This window comes from Alternaria hordeiaustralica (genome assembly GCF_023758085.1).
Source record: "Alternaria hordeiaustralica strain BMP 2776 chromosome Unknown scaffold_36, whole genome shotgun sequence".
NCBI lineage: Eukaryota > Fungi > Ascomycota > Dothideomycetes > Pleosporales > Pleosporaceae > Alternaria > Alternaria hordeiaustralica.
The window spans coordinates 141714-159052 of NW_026056808.1; the positions used below are offsets into that span (position 1 = coordinate 141714).

Consider the following 17339-nt stretch of genomic DNA (forward strand, 5'->3'; position numbering starts at 1 on the left):
AGCTGATCTAGATCAAGATAAGATAAGATCAAGCGAACTCACATTGGATGTTCTCCACCCGAGCATCGAACCACGCGCAAATTTTCGCCAGCCACAACACGACTTTCTTCTGTGGCCGTCAGCCGCAAAGTCGCCTCTAACAGATTATTTGCGGATGTAAAGCTCGTAGCACCGGAAAAGAGCCGCAGATGGGGTTCAAGCCGTGTCTGGACCCGCTGAAGTGACCCATCTGATAAGATTATTCCATCAACACCATGCTTCGAAGGGCTAGTACCCCTTCAATGCGCACCCATCATGGCTCAGGCCTTACCCAACATCTCGTGTTCGCCGTCTAGTCCTGCTGTTGCGACGTCGTGGTCAAGCTCCGGGACAAGCTCTAGTTCAAGGCGTCCAACGGAAGAAGCTTTGGCTTGGGTATGTCGGCCCACACGAGTATCACGCTTAGCTGTTGCTGCCGTACAGGACCCAGAGTTACGGCAATGTATTTGAGCTTTGGTGCCCTGCGCGGTAGGCAGATTGCGATGCGTTCAGTTCGTCCAGACAGATTATCAGATCGTTGAGACACGCCTACAACTATGGATTCTATCGCTGCTGTCCAGCCTGGCACCGAGCCTACGAGGCAGAAGAACATTGACGTTGTCGATATCGACGAAGAAGATGCGATTCGCAAGGTTGAAGAAGCTAACATGCCTTCTGTTTCTGCGCAGGAGGGTGTTAGGGAAGTCGAAGCTGTTACTTTGGCGTGGACCAAGACTTCTCTAGCATGCGCATTCTTATGGTACGTCGCTGGAGATTCTAACTATACGCCGACGGTGATACTGACACGACTCCAAGCATGTGGCTCTTGTACCTCACGAATGCGTTCCAGTCATCCATTACCTCGAACCTCACACCATACGTCACGTCCGGATTCGAAGAGCATTCCCTCATCACCGTCATTACCATCGTCTCGAACTCCATGGCTGCAGCGGTATACATTCCCACCGCCAAGCTGCTCGATCTCTGGGGTCGTGCCGAAGGTTTCGCTACCATGGTGTGCTTCGCTACGCTTGGCTTGATCATAATGGCTGCATCTACAAATCTAGCGACGTACTGTGCTGCGCAGGTCTTCTACACTATTGGATTCGGTGGTATGACTTACTGTGTGGACGTCATCACAGCGGATTCGAGTAGTCTGAAACACCGAGGTCTGGCTTTCGCATTCACGTCTTCGCCATACATTATCACAGCGTTTGCTGGTCCAAAGGCGGCTGAGGGCTTCTACAACAACATCAACTGGCGTTGGGGTTTCGGCACTTTCGCAATCATTCTGCCCTTTGTCGCTGCACCACTGTTCTTGCTATTGAAGCTCAACCTGCGGAAGGCGAAAAGAAACGGCGTCCTTGCAAGAGAGGCGAGTGGCAGGAGTCTTTTGCAGAGCGTCGTCTTCCATATCCGCGAATTTGATGGTCAGTGTCTCCTACTGTTGAGAATTGTGATGAAGGCAGGCTAACAGCTCTGTAGTTCCGGGAGCCTTTCTACTAGCCGCCGGTCTCGTCATCTTCCTCCTTCCCTTCACTCTCGCCGACTCAGCACCAAACGGATGGTCTACGGGATACATCATCGCGATGTTAGTCATTGGCTTCGTGCTTCTGATGCTGTTCGGTCTCCACGAGCGCTTCACAGCCGGAAAGCCCTTCCTGCCCTTCGACCTCTTGACCAGCCGCTCCGTCCTCGGCGCTTGTCTTCTCTCTTTCACATACCAGATCTCGTACTACGCCTGGAACTCATACTTCACTTCCTTCTTGCAGGTCGTTACCAACCTCACGATCGCAGAAGCAGGTTACGTCGCTTCAACATTCGACGTCCTTTCCGGTGTACTACTATTGTCAGTCGGTCTCATCATCAGTAAGACAGGCTACTTCCGCTGGCTTCTTTTCATCGCCGTACCGATATATATCCTCGGTCAAGGTCTCATGATCTATTTCCGTCACCCGAACACCAGTGTAGGCTACCTAGTCATGTGCCAAGTCTTCATTGCGATTGGTGGTTCCATCATTATTCTTTGCGAGCAGATCGCCGTTATGGCCGCCGCAGATCACCAACACGTCGCCTCTGTTCTCGCACTTCTCAACATCTTCGGGTGGCTAGGCGGCGCAGTTGGATCTACCATCTCCGGCGCGATCTGGACAAACTCCTTCCCTCAGGCACTCATGGATCTACTGCCAGCGGAGGCTATGGAGAACTTCGATCTCATTTATGGTAGCTTAGATGAGCAATTGAGTTATGCAAAGGGTAGCGAGACAAGGTTGGCGATCGAGGAAGCATATGGTATTGCGCAGAAGAGAATGCTGATTGCGGGTACGGCGATCATGGGTCTTTGTTTGGTGTGGGTTTTCTTGATCAAGAACTTCAATGTGGCGAAGATGCAACAGACGAAGGGGCGGGTGTTCTAGGCGGCAGGATGGATTCAGCGCAAGGTTGTTACAAGTGAGAGAGAAGTAGTAGTGAGAGGGAAGGCTTACGTGGAGGGACTTCTCTGCCTGCAAACGGAAGTCGCGATTCTACCCATTCTCGTATATACCTGATATTCTAATCTCTGCGTCCACCACGATTGTAAGGCTGTTACTGGCGCTCCGATCTTGGGTTGCATGCACGAATTGACACTCGTCATCACGATGTCTCATGAAAATTGGCTTTCCTCCGCATACCAGTATCGAGTACTGCCCTACTACCACGCCAAATCCGACACACAGTCCTCAGCTATCTCAACTACCCCAGTTTATCTTGCAGTACCCAAGCGCACCAGTAGGATCCAGTCACCACCAACCCCGCCAATATCCGAGGCCCAGCGCCTTGGTCGCGAGATCGAGATCAGGAAAAGAACAGGCTGGCTCGAAGTACTGGGAGCGCGAAAAGCACGACTACAAGCCGTTCAAAATGGCGTGTCAACGACTGTTCCTGAACCACTTCTTGGCTTGAGACGCGAACTCATGGTGAGTCTGTTTGCGCTATGAAGCTTAGAGCAATCTGGCTAATGTGACATTAGAATAAAGATGACGTTGGTCGAGATATACTGCGTCAAGTTGACTTGATCGATGACGGTATCGAGAGGATCATCGAAAGGCGCAAGATGGAGGAGGCTGCGATGGCGCTTCTACACATGTCGAGGACGAAGGCTTGTTGCGCTTGTGCGCAGGACATTCGAAATTCTGGGGATTCGAGACCCAAATGATGATGCCAACGAAAAGACTGTAGGGCCGACCTTTGGAAGGGGGCGGAGATGGGATTGATGGGCGTGCGGGAGCGTGACTGAAAGCTCGACCCAATAGAGTTGACAATGTTTTCGTGTTATAGTCATGGTTGGAGATCAAAATTTCAAAAGCATAATATGTGTTTCGGCAACCGCTGTAAGCAGCCCCATGTAATTGCAAAACCTTCGTTGAATGTAGATCTAGACCCAGTCTTTGTAAAGGCCCAAGTAACGTTCAAAATCTAGTTCTGCAAGCTCAGTTTATATTACATCTCCTTCCACCAAGTCTTCCCAGATATCTTGTGTATCATAAAGGCGTCTGCAAGAGCCACTAAGCCCCATGCCACTTGTGGTGTCCTCCAATTCCTCTCCACCGAGCTGGAGGCCTCAGATGGCTAACCAAAACGCAAAAGAAGAAGAGCAAACAAATAGTTGGCAACATCCAGTTGCTCTCCATGTAATGCTTCTGACTCGGCTTGCTCGTATTGATGAGACATATGAGACAGACAGCGAAGCCGATGAGAACGATGGTGAGAAGGCGCACGTATTGACGTAGATGGCGCTTTACGGGTGGCAGGGAGACGAAGGCAATGATAGCCATAAATGTAAGTGCGAGTCCAGCCTAGTGCATGTCAGTAAAGAGTAATAGAGAAGGAGCGGGGCTTGACTTACGGATAGAAAAACGTAGTCGAATACAAGCTCGAAGCGCGTTTCGTACTTCTGGAGGAGTGCGGCCTTGTCGAAGAACTTTCTTTTAGGCTCTTCTTCTACCGTCGTCGGTGCAGTCTTTGGTACCGAGATGGACAAGCTGTCGAATAAGGTCTGGATCGCCATGCTTTCTGCGGTGTTCAAGCTTTTGGTGATCATGTCCACAGCTGTCAAGTTCTGCTCGTCCGTCAGGTGATTATCGAAGCTCTGCGCCAGGACGATCAGAGTGCTGTTCCAGGTCTCGAGTGCTTTGCTCGCATCAACGCCCTTGGGGATTGTGTTCCACAGGTAGACGTCGATCTTGCGACGGAGCGCGTCGGCGAAGAAGGTGCCGTTGGCATAGGCACCAGTCAAGCTGAGCCCTTCAATTTCGCGGAACTTCTCATCGACACGGTCCATTCGAATGAGGGCCACAACCCACATGATGAGGTAAGAGACGCCCTGGAGGACGAGGACGAGCATGATGTGGAGGAAGAAGTGTAGTGAAGCCCAGACTTGCTGCTTGATCGTACCGAAGTGCTCTTCGTGCATGCGATCGAAGTATAGCATGTAGAGAAGATCTGAAAGGGATTAGCAAGATGCTCGAGAAGCCAGGTCGATGGTTGGTAGCTTACAGATTATCAACACCGAAGAGACGATCTGGCCAGTTAGCTGAGTATCGAACTGAGATCCATTCTTGACGATTTTCGATATTGCTTTGCAGACAACGATGATGCCCTCTCCCAAGATGATCAAGGTAAGTAGCGACATGCGCTGCACGATGTGGGTACCCTTGAATGAGATGACGCGCCAGTAGCACGAGATGCCAACAGTGATGACGATTTCCGCGGCGCTGATAATGTACCATGCGTAATGTACCTTAGTCGTGAACTGCTTGCAGACACCTAACTCCAGGTTGCACGTCTCCTTGGGTAGAGCACCAGTAATGCTTCCGTACATCAGTGCCGCGATGAGCGTCGAGCCGATAACGAGCGATAGCGGCAGGACAGTCCTTTTGTGTTTGCGGACGAAGAATAAAGTGACGCTATACTGGGCCGCGAGTACCAGACGAGACACCATGAGGATGAATGAGAGCACTTGGTACTTCTGGAGTGAGCTTGTAGGCTTTCCAGGCTCCCAAGCAGGCCCGACGACAGCGAATCCGACCATAACACCAAAGTGGAGGGCTTTGGCAATTCGCTCGAATATGCAATCGGCAGTGAATCGAACGTCATAGAGCGAGTTCGAGTACCAGGTGAGCCAGAGCAAGGCAAAGAACCCGACGTAGGCGCGCAGGGAGGCACTGTCGTTGATCTCCTTCAACGAAGTGAACGTGGTCAAGTTGGCGACGAAAACTGAAAGATAGCGTCGTTAGCAAGAAACATTCAAATCGTAGAAAGGTCTAGATGCTTACAGAGATCGAAGAACAACTCTTGATTCGTGGCTTCAGCATGGCGCTTGAAAGATGGCATGTCACGCAGCTCTTGCGTGCACACCTCGACCTCGAGCTGAAGACCAGCTTCGGCATTAGGATCGTGAAACTCGCTATCGAGGACCGACTGTGTATTCTCTCGGGTTATGGCTGGGCTTTGATGTTCCTTCTCGCCGTCATCTTTGACATGGTCTTCGACCAAAGGCGAAGCAAACCACTTCAAAGGCTTCTTTTCTTCGCTATGATGGTGGTACGTGTTGCCCATCTTGACCTTGGAGATATATGAAAGAGTGTAGAAAGTGATGCAGTCTCTATGAGTCACCGGTATGAGTTATAAATGGCGAGTGTCCTCGACCTAGGTGATGGAGAGTGATGATGCCAGAGCTTATATGCAAGCAGGGCCGACTGTCTGTTATTGCGTGATTGCGTGCTACTGTGATAGTGTGGAGTCACGGGTAGCATGGGAATAACTCTGGAGATCTATGAATGTGACGCGTCAATATATTGGGGTAACTGTGAGTACCGAGTGCTGTTTGGTTGTAGACGTACAAACGCTGTCTGCACGTGCCGTGGTATGTGGAGATACAGCAGCGGATGTTGCGGTGACGATATCAGAAGCTGTGTCATATCTCCTTATCTCCGGTCCGTAACTTCACCGATGAATTCATCCTCAGATTGCAGACGACGATGCGACGGTGATGTTGTTTGTAGATTTTGTGGAGCAGGCTGGCTGTGACATCGATAACGTCACCTTATCGTAATAGTACACATTGAATCTACACCAACTTCAACTCGAAGTTCTTAACCAGGACCTCCCCACCCAGCTTGCTTGTCGCAAAGTTGAACACACCGAATCGGTATCCCGTGAAGAACTGCCATGTATTCGCCATGTTGTATGCAGGACCAAGTTGCACGAACTTGGTGCCATCAGTGCTGTACCAGAAGGTTGTTTGTCGCACCGCGTTGGTGTTGGAGAAAGCTGGCGTGATGTCTGACTGGACGCGGAACCACAGATCGGTTGTGCCGGCAGCAAGACTAGGCCCCGTGGCAGCGACAGTACCGGTAGACTTCGTCGTTCGGTCTGCGTTCAATTCCAAGCCGTTGACCATTACCAACTTTGCCGCAGAGCCTTCTTTATGTATACCGATGTATGCTCCGGTGTCACGGAAAAGTACAGCGCCAGCACGGTCGCCAGTGGCCATTTTGCTGATGTCGATCTTGAAAGTTCCCGATGACTTCGGGCCAAGGATACGGTGTGTCAGCGTATTGCGCGCCGCGTAGAGGTCATTCGTAACAGAAGCAGTCTGTAACTTGATGCCACCAGCCCCGCCTACTAGGCTCCACTTGCTGGTATCAGGGTTGTGGTTGAATTCCCACTCTGCACTTAAAGCTGTTCCAGTAAATTTGTCCAAGCCGGTGGGTGGGGGGACGGTCTTGGCGGTTGTGACTGGCATAGGGTATGTCTTGCCCCATTCACCATTCACTTTCTCAACTTCCGGCCATCCATCCGCCGTCCACTTCAAAGGCGCAGCGACAGGAATGCGTCCACCAGGGTACGAGTCCATAAACGCAACGTAATACCACTTCCCATCTTTGGTATCAACTACGCCACCTTGGTGGCTGTTACCTGCGTTCGGCAAAGGTCCTGCAATGCTGTCGACGAGGATTCGCGCCTCATATGGGCCCCAGGGACTCTTTGACTTCAACACCCACTCGTCATCGGCCGGCTTGGTAGCAAAGATGTAGTATGTGCCGTTGATCTTGTACATGCGCGAACCTTCGAGGTATAGGCCATTTGGATCTTCATAGACTTGTTGACTCCTGACTTCCGCTGTGCCGTCGGCGTTCAATTGGGCAACCTTGAGCTGGTACTTGTCGTATACGATGTACATGGTGTCATCATCGTCAATAAAGATCCCGTTATCGTAATAGCACTTGGGGAATGAGCCCGCGGCAGTCCAATTCCAGCTCGACACTTCGCCATTGTTGGCGGCTGCATTGTTCCCGTCGGCAGTCCATATGTACGACTTCCCGGTGGATTGAACACAACCAATCCAAATGAACTTATCGGACGATTCGCGGTATCTCAGTGAGCTGGCCCAGATGCCCTTGACGTAAGCATGGCCTGCTGTGTTATCGAGGTCGTATATCGAGCCGAAGTTAAGTCTTGGTACGCTATGAGTTACTGGTGTCCAATTAACGAGGTCGTAAGACTTTAGGACCGGAGCTCCTGGCGAGAAGGCGAAAGTCGAGGAGGAGTAGTAGAAAACATCGCCTATCCGGAAGACGTCGAGGTCGGGATAGTCTTGCCACAAGACTGGATTGTTGAACGTTGTAGCCCGACTGGTAAGCTCGTTGCTGGCGAGTGGGCTTCCCACGGCCGACCGAGACAATAAGCTGGCGAGCGCAATAGCTGAAGAGAAGCGCATGGTGGCTGGCGTATGCAATGAATGTGCTTGTGAATCGAGCGACGATGCCCTGGAGCATTTATACCAGCAATGGGCATTGCGCTATTTCGAGTGGCGCATGTCATCTCTGGAGAACCTTGTCTATTGTAACATGTTCATCAATTACCCCACATAGCCCTCTCAGGAAGTGCGCTACCGCTCAAGACGCCGTATTTACATTGAAAACCCGGGGTAATCACCGCACCAAGTTTGGGGTCGTCGGACCGGCTTCGCAACGCTCTTTCCCATTGGTGCAGCTCGGCTTGAGTTCTTCCGACTGGACACAGGCTGAGTGATCGACGTCGTCATTGCCGGTGGCTATCCGTGGTGTCGTGAGTTTTACCGAGCGTGAAGATTTGCGACAATGCCGTATACATAAGATGAGATGCGAGGGGAGATGACATCGAGTGTGAGATAGAGGATGCAGGGGTAGATGTCAAAGCAAGAGGGCCCGAGCGTCAACCGTGTTTCGTCCGAGCTTCCAGACACGTTCCTTTAGACCCTGCACCAGCCTCGCTGCGGCGAAGAACATAGCGCAGACGTCTACCTGCTCTAATCCAGTCCGGCTGGTGTGCTTCCAACAATGCGACCTCTTAGGATGACGTTAAGAGTGTTGTTGTTCGTAGAATGACAGCTTTCCAAACAGGGTGTGACCTTTTCCTAGAGTCGGCACAACTTTTCTCCGATCGTCTTAGCCCGTTTGTATGTCATCTTCGCCCTGTACTTCACTTATCGTCACACAGAAGGACATGATCGGTGTGAGCAAAGAGCTACATTGCTTGTATGCACATACCCTTAGACTGCTTCCCCAATTTGGCAATTTGTACAAACATGGGGTGCAGATACGGGATGCACATGGCGCATGCCAAGAGCAGACAGGACTCTCTGGAAGAGGAGGCAGACGACTGATGAGGGGACTAAATCGGTTCGTTTTTCACACATTGCCTGGCGGCGAACCCCTCTTGCCCGTGGTCGCCACATTAGACTCGATATGATACGAGAACGGACACTACAGGCAAAGTTGGCTGGCTTCACGAGACCAATGGCTTCGATGCTTTTTCGTTGCACGGCGATCGGACATAAGTCTTCGCCCCCACCCTTCAACTACATGAAGGTTTGCTAACGCTCATTACAAATCACGGCTACCTTGTCTTGTGGCTTGGAATGCGGTATGAATGCTAGTCAGCGAAGGATGGTGGCCTAATAGCAACTGCATAAATAGTTGTCGTCATCTTACCAGGACGAAACGCCCACAGAACAACTCGAACTCCTCGAAGATTACTGAAGCGGCCACTCTATCAAGATTGTTTGCTTCTACTCCTTTTCAATGGACGAATTTGAGCAATACCTCGAGAAGGCGACTGCCAAAGGCTCGGACATTGTGCCCGGAGCGGTGATGGCTGTCGTCGATAAGGATGGTACTTTCCCCATACTATCTCCAGATATATGTATCTCACACGCGCTGCAGGCAAATTCATCTACAAGAAGACCGCAGGTCACAATGGCGTCACTGAAGATGCGGAGCCTATGGACTTCGATCGAACCTTCTTCATTGCATCCTGCACAAAGCTCATCACCGCTATTGCTGCCCTGCAGTGCGTTCAACACGGTTTAGTCACGCTAGATGAACCAGTCGATCAGTACCTACCAGAGCTGGCTTCCCAGCCCATCGTTCAGATGGACGGCTCCGAGATCAAAGTGCGTCCAGCCACGAAGTCCATCACGCTGCGTCAACTTATCACGCATTCCAGTGGCACGACGTACGGTAAGTGTTTCTAGACGGACAGCACACAGCATGGACTGATTTCGCCAACTTGTAGACTGGGCTTCTCCAAGTCTTTACGCGTGGCGAGCCTCGCGCGGCGAACTACCCGCTCTGATCACCGATGGCAACGTGGCTAAGAAGTATGCCTATCCACGAACCTTCGAAGCTGGAGAAGGCTGGGAATACAGCGGTGGTTTCGATTGGACCAGTTTGCTCATCACGCGTTTGACCAACATGAGCTTCGAAGAATACGTCGAAATCAACATTGCAAAGCCTCTCGGTATAACTTCATTTACCTGGCATCTCAATCGCAAGCCCGCAGTTGAAGCAAAGCTGATGCGCACGAGCACTCGGCAAGACGACGGCAGTCTCACAGATGGCCCAACACCCTTTTGGTCTGGCGACCCTGTCGGAGAAGGTGGTGGAGCGGGCTTGTATGCCAATGTGTACGACTACACGCGCGTGCTTGCCGATCTTCTCAAGCTCTCGCCTATTATCCTCTCCAAAACCATGGTCGACGCCATGTTCAGCCCGCAGTTCGCCGAAGACAGTCTCGCGGCCAAGGCACTCGTCGATAACGCCGAACTCGCTTATACCTGCACGTTGGACGCCAGTATGGAAGGCGTCAAACCGAACTTCGGACTTGGTAGCCTGTTGTTGATGGAAGATGTGGACCGAGAGAACTACTTCAAGCCGAAGGGTACGCTGTGCTGGTCAGGACTTCCGAATTTACAGTGGAGTGTCAATCGGGAGAGGGGAATCGCGCTTTTCTTTGCCACGCAGGTGTCACCTTGGGCGGATCGCAAGACGTTCGATCTTGTCGCAAGATTTGAGACGGCTGTTTGGCGAAACCTGAAAGCGTAGAGTTGGCGGCAGTTTATAGTTAGCAAGATTACTGGTTCTTTCGCAGTGTACCTTTGCTATGCATGCATTGATGCCTCTTACTTCAACGATCGCGCTTACATAATTGCGTCTGTGCGCTACTGCGGTGGTAAAGGTGAACGTGGAAATGGCGAAGTTTCCAACGGCGCTAGCTCTCACAGACTCACACACCGGTCCTTCCTCATCACCGACGCAAAACCACGACCGAACCACCAACACCGCAATGACTGCCACAGCAACAACCATGCCACTCACTGAGATAGAGTTGCCAAAGGACCCTGCTGGTCCAGGTACCGATGCAGATCAGCCTTCTGTTACTAACGAAAGTCTCCTCAATATGGTATGTTTTGAGAATGTTAACTGGGTTCCTGCATTGCTAACCATTGGGAGGTTTGCGACGAGAGCAGCGATGTCCACTACTGCTCCTCTACGCACCCATCGAAAGAAAAGAACACTCACCAAATAACTTCACCCTCACCCGACGACACCGACAAGCAGTCGCATGCTGCGCATGACCATATGAAAGCCTCAGTCACCAGCAATACTGGATCCAACACCTTTCCGTTTATGCGATTACCCGCCGATATACGTCTTTGCGTCTATGATCAGCTGGTGGCCATGCCCGTAACTCGATTACTTGCCGGACCTCGCCTGCGCACATACCATACAAAGCCTTCTGTGGGCATACTGAGAGTCAGTCGACTAGTTCGCGAGGAAGCCTACTCTATCATAGAGCGTGGTTGTTCGGAGATATATCCATCAATTACCGTCAACGTTTCTGCGAACAGCAGCCCAGCCGATTTGTCACAGCACCTAAATCGGACCCAAGATCTGTTAGATGATCTCATGTACTGGTTTGGGGTAGCTCAGCAGGAAGATGAACTACACAGTTGCAGTCCTGGCGAAATGCATCGATCGACTCTGGTTAGTCTCAATCAGTGGATCGAGTGGCAGTTCATCGATGAACGGGAAGATGCTCCGACACACCGCGACAACAAGGCGGTCACATTCGAGTTCATGAAGCGGGCAATACTTTCTCTGCGACAAGGAACGTTTGTTATGCACCTCATATTGAACGACAGCAATCTCTTCTTGGCTCACCACGGCGATGACTGGTCCTCCCTTGTCGGAACCTTGATCGAAATTTCAGCCGCGTGTCCCTCTTCTGTTCCCGGCATGCTTCGAATCTCGGTAACAGCAGATTGCACTGCTCGCATGCTAGACGTTCTCAGTAGTCCTGGCCTCTATGAAAGACGCCTGTCTCCTAAGATGTGGAAAGTTGATGTGGTTCAAGACGCCACTCAACTACTGGAGAGCTCATGAGCAGTGGCTGGAAGAAGTAATCTAGAAGGCCTTTCACTGGCGATGGGTTCCTCTCGGATTGCTTTCCGTCATGGTCGTTTTTCGTGGTGGCTATTTGGCAAGGGCTTACCATAGCAGTCAAGTCATACTTTGACTAATATGAACTGTATAAATGTATACTTGACTACTACAGACCTTGGCATCGACGTCGCGTCTTCCTCTAAACCTGCGGGAGGACCTTCTTCAACACCTCAACCAATCCCTTGATCTCCTCCTCTGTGTTATAATGCACCATACTGACTCTGGTCACTCCCTCCGGCTCCAGCTTCAGCAACTCATCGCAAAGCCTCTTTGAGTAGAAATGTCCCCACCTAAACCCGTAGTTACTGATCTTCTCCGCCTCAGCCACGATCACCTTGCTGCTCATGCCCTTGACCGTGAACGAGATCGTTGGTACTCTTTCCTTGCTGTCGCTCGAAGTAGATCCCAAGATCGTGACATCTGGTCGTGAGTTCAGGAAGTCGAGAAGGATAGCCTGCAGCTTTCCCTCATGCTCAGTGATGGCGGGGAAAGCGTCGGTGAGGTAGGCGGTGACCGTTGGAATAGACTGTACGCATTCGTAGTTCGAGCCTGCGAACCCGATCTTATCTTCGAGGGTCTTGGTAGGGTTGAAGAAGTGGGCCAATGGTTTCATGTGCTGTTGGGCTGAGTTGCTTGCGTAGAGAGCGGCGACATGTGGGCCGTAGACCTGTGTCATATTGTCAGTACCCGCTGACAAGGAAGTAGAGTAAATTCCGGACGAACCTTGTACCAACTGAATGCGTAGAAGTCGACTCCAAAATCCTTCACATCAATCGCACGATGCGGCGCGTAGCTAACTCCATCCACGCAGAACAGCGCGCCAACCGAATGCACCGCCTCTGCAATAGACTTCACATCATGGATCGTCCCCAGAATGTTGCTCACGTGCGTGCATGCTACGAACTTCACTTTGTCGCTCAACAGCGGCTTGAGGTTCTCGGCTGTGAGTTTGAGTCCATCCTCCTTTGAAGACGCCCACCACTTCACAGTCAAACCGAGGCGCTCGGCCATAAAGAGCCAGGGCTTCGCATTAGTCTCGTGCTCCATCTTTGAGAGGATGATTTCTGAACCCGCAGGGAATTGCAGGGATGAGCCGAGGTTCATGAAGAGTTGTGTTGTTGAAGCACCGAGAACTGTTCATCGTCAGCAAAAGGATGCCCAGGTGTGAATGGATTTGATGGTTTCGTTACCGATCTCATCGCGGCCAGCATTCATGTACTTTGCGGCTGCTTGGTAGCCCTCCTCGTACTTCGTGTTCGACTGCGTGCCGGTGTGGTATGAAGCGCCAAGCTGAACATTGGTCTTGGAGAGGTATTGCACTATCCTGTATCCATATTAGTCCTTATGTATACCCACGATCTGGAAGGCCACCTACGAGTCAATCGCATCACCCAATGCCTGACTGCCGCCGGCGTTGTCAAGGAAGACCTGATCTTGCTGAAGTGCGGGGAAGCGCTCCCGAGCTTTTGAAATGTCGAACGTCATGATGCCAATCTCAAATTACGCTGAAGTGATAGGAGTAGCAGATACAGCATTGAAGGTTTTAGGACTTCTGCTAAGATGTTGTATACCTATGATAACCGCCGGCACGCCCTACGCAGATAGTGCGGGGCTTTGCTCAATACAGCAGGTGCTAACATCAAGCAGTGACGGCATCGCCTGCCCCACGTTACGCCAGTAACTACAACGCACATTCTCGAAACCACAAAACTATTTTGTGAAATGAGTAAGATGAAATACCGGGAAGGGTGTCCATGCGACAGGCCGCCACGCACTTGCAAGGCCATGTTACCTCCAGGTGTTGACAAGCCCGATAGCTCCACCACGTTCGGCCCTTCTCCCGGAGCGACCGACTCTCAGTCCGCATCGGAGCGCACCTCGATGATGTTTGGATGGGAGAACCCTTTGTCAAACCTCTTCCTATCAAGATAAACGGTACCTTGCGCCTGGAAGAACGCCAACAGAGTAGCCAAAGCCGACGTGTCGAGATCGCAGGGCCCTCCCTCACTGGACTCGAACTCATCGTCAAGCTCAATACCATTCTCGTAGCCATGGGCTAGAAAAGGTCCACGGAAGTAGTTGCCTGCAGCTGGGCCCAGCCATTTGGTCAAACTCGGAGTGGTGGGCAGGTTCTCGTTCATGTAGTTGTCATGATAGTAGATACCGACCCGGTGCGAGGGTATGCGCTTGAGGGTGGGCCAGGTGTGGGATATGTGATTCAACATGTTGCGACCGAGGAAAGGCTCGCAGGATATTGATCCGAAGTCCTTGACGTTGCCGTATTCGATCCAGACGAAACGCGGCAAAGGCTCATCTCCGGGGAAGAGAAGACCGCGGAAGAAGGCTGCACCAGGTCGTGGCTCAAGACCTGCGAAGGACTTGCAAAGCATCTTGTGCATCTTCCAGTCCTTCTTCTGACAGGCGGTAGAGCAGTAGCGTGCGTTACTACAGGTGGAACAGCGTTGTTCAGCAGTCTGTTTGCAGACAAAGCAGGCATGGGGAGTCGTAGGCGGAGCTGGTGTCATATTTTCTGAGTTGGTGATCTTTGAGAAGGTGCAATGGAGAGCAGTGGGTAGTATAGTAGAGATAGAAAGTATCATTCGTAAAAGACTGCTCACTTGCCCATGACCTTTTCATTCAATCATTGGCACGGACCCCAGGGCCGACCTTGTCTCTCACCTCGGCTTTCCACATATCCACTTGTTCTGTCCCAAATGAGTCGAAATGTCCTTCCAGGCGTCCAGTCTCAGTAACCACACTACCTTTACCTTCCTTCAAGAACTTCCTCGTGACCTGCGCAGCGATCTTCAACAGCTCTTCCGAAGGCACACCGTCCGTCTCGATATCCTTTTTGCCCGCGGCCGTAGAGAAGACGAAGCCAACAACAAACGGCAGGTTGCTCTTCTGTGCTTCCCACTGTTTTCCAGATTTGGCAGCAATGATGGGACTGAATTGTTCTTTCATCCTCCCCATCAACTCCCAGCAAAGGTCGTGCATAGTGAAGTAATCGAACGTGATTTCTGGAGCTTCGGCGTAGAGAGCAGTGGCCAATTTCTGGATAATGTGGGTTTGCCTTTGAATGGTAGGTGCGACAGCGGCGAGGGACGAATGATGGCTTGCGCCGTCTTTGATCGCGTCTTCAATGGCTTCGGCTGTGATGAGTCGTTCGTCGCCATTTGTTGCAATACGTGAAGCCATCCAGGCCGATACTGGACCCTTGAACTTCAATAAACGTGCGTTTGCTTTGGTCTCCTTGACCTTCGTGTTCCTCTTCGAACTTGCCCAGTTCGTTGCTGAAGCACCAATAGCCATGAGATAGTTCTTCCAATGCCCCTCAAAGTCTTTGGGGGGCTCTCCAATGAAGTAAGCCGAATTTCCCTGCATGTCCCACAGCGTCTGAAGATCCTTCCACTCTTCCGAAAGAAGCTCAGTTTGGCGCAGGGCATGGTATAATTGCGTTACGCACATGACCGCCCCGGGTGTTGCGGCGTACTTGACAGCTTCTCTGTGGAAGACGGTTCGTGCATAATGGATCCTGCAAGATTGGAGGTTCAAAGTCAGTATACGTCTCACATGTACATCGTACTATGAGGACTTACCAAAGACCACAATGTGTGGGGTTGCGACGCCACATGGTATAGTCCTTGTAGGGAGAAGTAAACGTCGCCCGGATAAGTGCGAGAGGATCGACCTTCATGATCTTTTCAATTGATTTGACCAATTTCCTCATGTCGGAAGAAGCTCTAGGGTAGACCTCAACGTATCTGTGAAGTGTAGTAAACTCGTTGCGCATCTGTGTCCAACCCGCACCAACCTCGGTAGAGTAGACAATGTCGAGATAAATTTGAAAAGCAAAGCACGTCCAGATTGGTGGTTGCTTATTTGTGTTTTCCCTTGCAAAGGACTTCCGCGCAGCATCGAAAGCGATGACAAACTGGTCCTCAACCACCATCGGATGATTGTGTAGCAAGGGAAGATCCTGGAACAGCTCTTGCAATGTGGACTTATCGCGGGCATACTTTTCCCTGTTCGTTCTAGCTGGTGGACCTTCATTTTCGTCGAATCGACCCCATTTGCCATTGTAGTCCATGATGTGCCCGTTCATGTTGTTGTTGAGGTAGACCAGAAGACCATAACGGGCGTTGACAAACAGGGCATCCGCGATGTCGTAGGCTTTGAAGTTGTAGTCGTCCGACCAGCAGAACCAGCCTTTCGCTTGGGGATCAGCGCCAGCTTCTTTGGCGATAGCCAAGAAGTACACCTCGTGGAATGGCACGCTTTCAACCAGATGCTTGATCACTGGGTAGACTTCATCTTCCATGCTGTGCGCAAGCTGGATTGCTGTGTTGGTCGCTACCGACACAGTTGCCAGGTCGAGTTCTCCCGCATGATGTCGACCCCACAGGTCTGCAATCTCAGCACGAAGGCGAGAGAGGTCATCCATCAACATGGTCATTGCCATAAAGGCTTCAATGACGGAGTCGTTCCACGATTCAGCAGTGTAGTTCAGTTCCACAGGCTTCGGCGGAGGTGCGACCTCTGGTGCAGCGAGAAACTCCGCCGATGGCTCATACACATCCAAGACTTCGAAGATATTGCGAACTCTAGTCTGTCTGACTCGGTCTTTGTCACTCCTTGGCGTGGCATTCTTGATGCTGTTGAGATCGAGTGCATTGGTCCGTATCAAAGGCTTGAGTGCGTCGCGCACGCTTTCCAAGACAGTGACAAAAAAGCTGTGACGGTCATCAGACGGCTTGTCGACGGCTTCGCCGGCAGCTGCCAGCTTTTTCGAGAAAGCACTTCGAACAGAGATCACTCTATCGAGTGCAACGTTGAAGTAGTCCGGAACCTCTACGTTGCTGCTTTTGACACCGGCGATGTGAGCAGACAAAGGTATGAAATCCTTGATAGCAAGGGTGTATTTCGGACTAGACGTCTGCTTGTCTGATCCACTCTGCGCAGTATTTCCGGCTTTTCTGGCTTTGCCTTTGAGTCTTTGCGTTTTCTGTTCCGTGGGAGCAGGTGGTTCGAGGGGCTTGTTGTAGCCAAATGACTTGGCTGTAGTCGCGACTACAGAAGAGCGAGATTAGCGCGTGCATCGCTCGTAACTTTGACCGCAACTTACGCCATGATGCCACGACATCCGTATCGTGTTTGTATTGCTGGTAAGTGCTTCGTAGGTTGTTGGCCGCCATTGTAGTTGTGTAACTGCGTCTATTCCAACCGAACTGACCTCAGTACATGGGTGTCTGAGTATGCAGCCTATCCGATTCTACTGAGCGGAACTTCGGGGGAGATATTCTGGGTGCGTTGTCTTCGCTACCATATATCGTAAATGGGTAGAGACAGCTTTCTGGCGGTGCGCGAAGATATTGCTGGGTCCTTCCCCGCCACGCGTCGCGTCGCGATCGCGACAAATCGCTGTCTGAGGCACGCATCGACAAAAGCAAATTCCAGCCCCCGGCATCTTGGGGTGCAGAGTTTTCTAAGCGCATCCGGTTTTCCGCCCCG

At 51.4% G+C, this 17339-nt stretch overlaps 7 protein-coding genes across 7 annotated transcripts; 2 read left to right on the forward strand and 5 right to left on the reverse strand.

Annotated features, from left to right (window-relative positions):
• Positions 1 to 575: 575 nt before the first annotated feature.
• Positions 576 to 2435, forward strand: J4E84_010109 (uncharacterized protein; the record flags this gene model as incomplete). The annotated part of the gene is made up of 3 exons (XM_049392667.1): positions 576 to 778; positions 835 to 1448; positions 1504 to 2435. The coding sequence occupies 3 exons, from the start codon at positions 576 to 578 to the stop codon at positions 2433 to 2435; spliced, it is 1749 nt and encodes a 582-aa protein (XP_049239615.1).
• A 1128-nt stretch (positions 2436 to 3563) lies between these two features.
• J4E84_010110 (uncharacterized protein) lies at positions 3564 to 5616 on the reverse strand (the record flags this gene model as incomplete). Its single annotated transcript, XM_049392668.1, has 4 exons — positions 3564 to 3854; positions 3905 to 4500; positions 4555 to 5274; positions 5334 to 5616. 4 exons carry the CDS (start codon positions 5614 to 5616, stop codon positions 3564 to 3566), a joined length of 1890 nt encoding a protein of 629 aa, XP_049239616.1.
• A 511-nt stretch (positions 5617 to 6127) lies between these two features.
• J4E84_010111 (uncharacterized protein) lies at positions 6128 to 7780 on the reverse strand (the record flags this gene model as incomplete). Its single annotated transcript, XM_049392669.1, has 1 exon — positions 6128 to 7780. The coding sequence occupies one exon, from the start codon at positions 7778 to 7780 to the stop codon at positions 6128 to 6130; it is 1653 nt and encodes a 550-aa protein (XP_049239617.1).
• A 1345-nt stretch (positions 7781 to 9125) lies between these two features.
• On the forward strand, positions 9126 to 10427 carry J4E84_010112 (uncharacterized protein; the record flags this gene model as incomplete). The annotated part of the gene is made up of 3 exons (XM_049392670.1): positions 9126 to 9216; positions 9267 to 9563; positions 9619 to 10427. 3 exons carry the CDS (start codon positions 9126 to 9128, stop codon positions 10425 to 10427), a joined length of 1197 nt encoding a protein of 398 aa, XP_049239618.1.
• A 1540-nt stretch (positions 10428 to 11967) lies between these two features.
• J4E84_010113 (uncharacterized protein) lies at positions 11968 to 13313 on the reverse strand (the record flags this gene model as incomplete). Its single annotated transcript, XM_049392671.1, has 4 exons — positions 11968 to 12495; positions 12552 to 12961; positions 13019 to 13152; positions 13204 to 13313. 4 exons carry the CDS (start codon positions 13311 to 13313, stop codon positions 11968 to 11970), a joined length of 1182 nt encoding a protein of 393 aa, XP_049239619.1.
• A 371-nt stretch (positions 13314 to 13684) lies between these two features.
• Positions 13685 to 14454, reverse strand: J4E84_010114 (uncharacterized protein; the record flags this gene model as incomplete). The annotated part of the gene is made up of 2 exons (XM_049392672.1): positions 13685 to 14273; positions 14447 to 14454. 2 exons carry the CDS (start codon positions 14452 to 14454, stop codon positions 13685 to 13687), a joined length of 597 nt encoding a protein of 198 aa, XP_049239620.1.
• An 11-nt stretch (positions 14455 to 14465) lies between these two features.
• J4E84_010115 (uncharacterized protein) lies at positions 14466 to 17023 on the reverse strand (the record flags this gene model as incomplete). Its single annotated transcript, XM_049392673.1, has 3 exons — positions 14466 to 15363; positions 15428 to 16898; positions 16954 to 17023. 3 exons carry the CDS (start codon positions 17021 to 17023, stop codon positions 14466 to 14468), a joined length of 2439 nt encoding a protein of 812 aa, XP_049239621.1.
• Between the last annotated feature and the right edge of the window lie 316 nt (positions 17024 to 17339).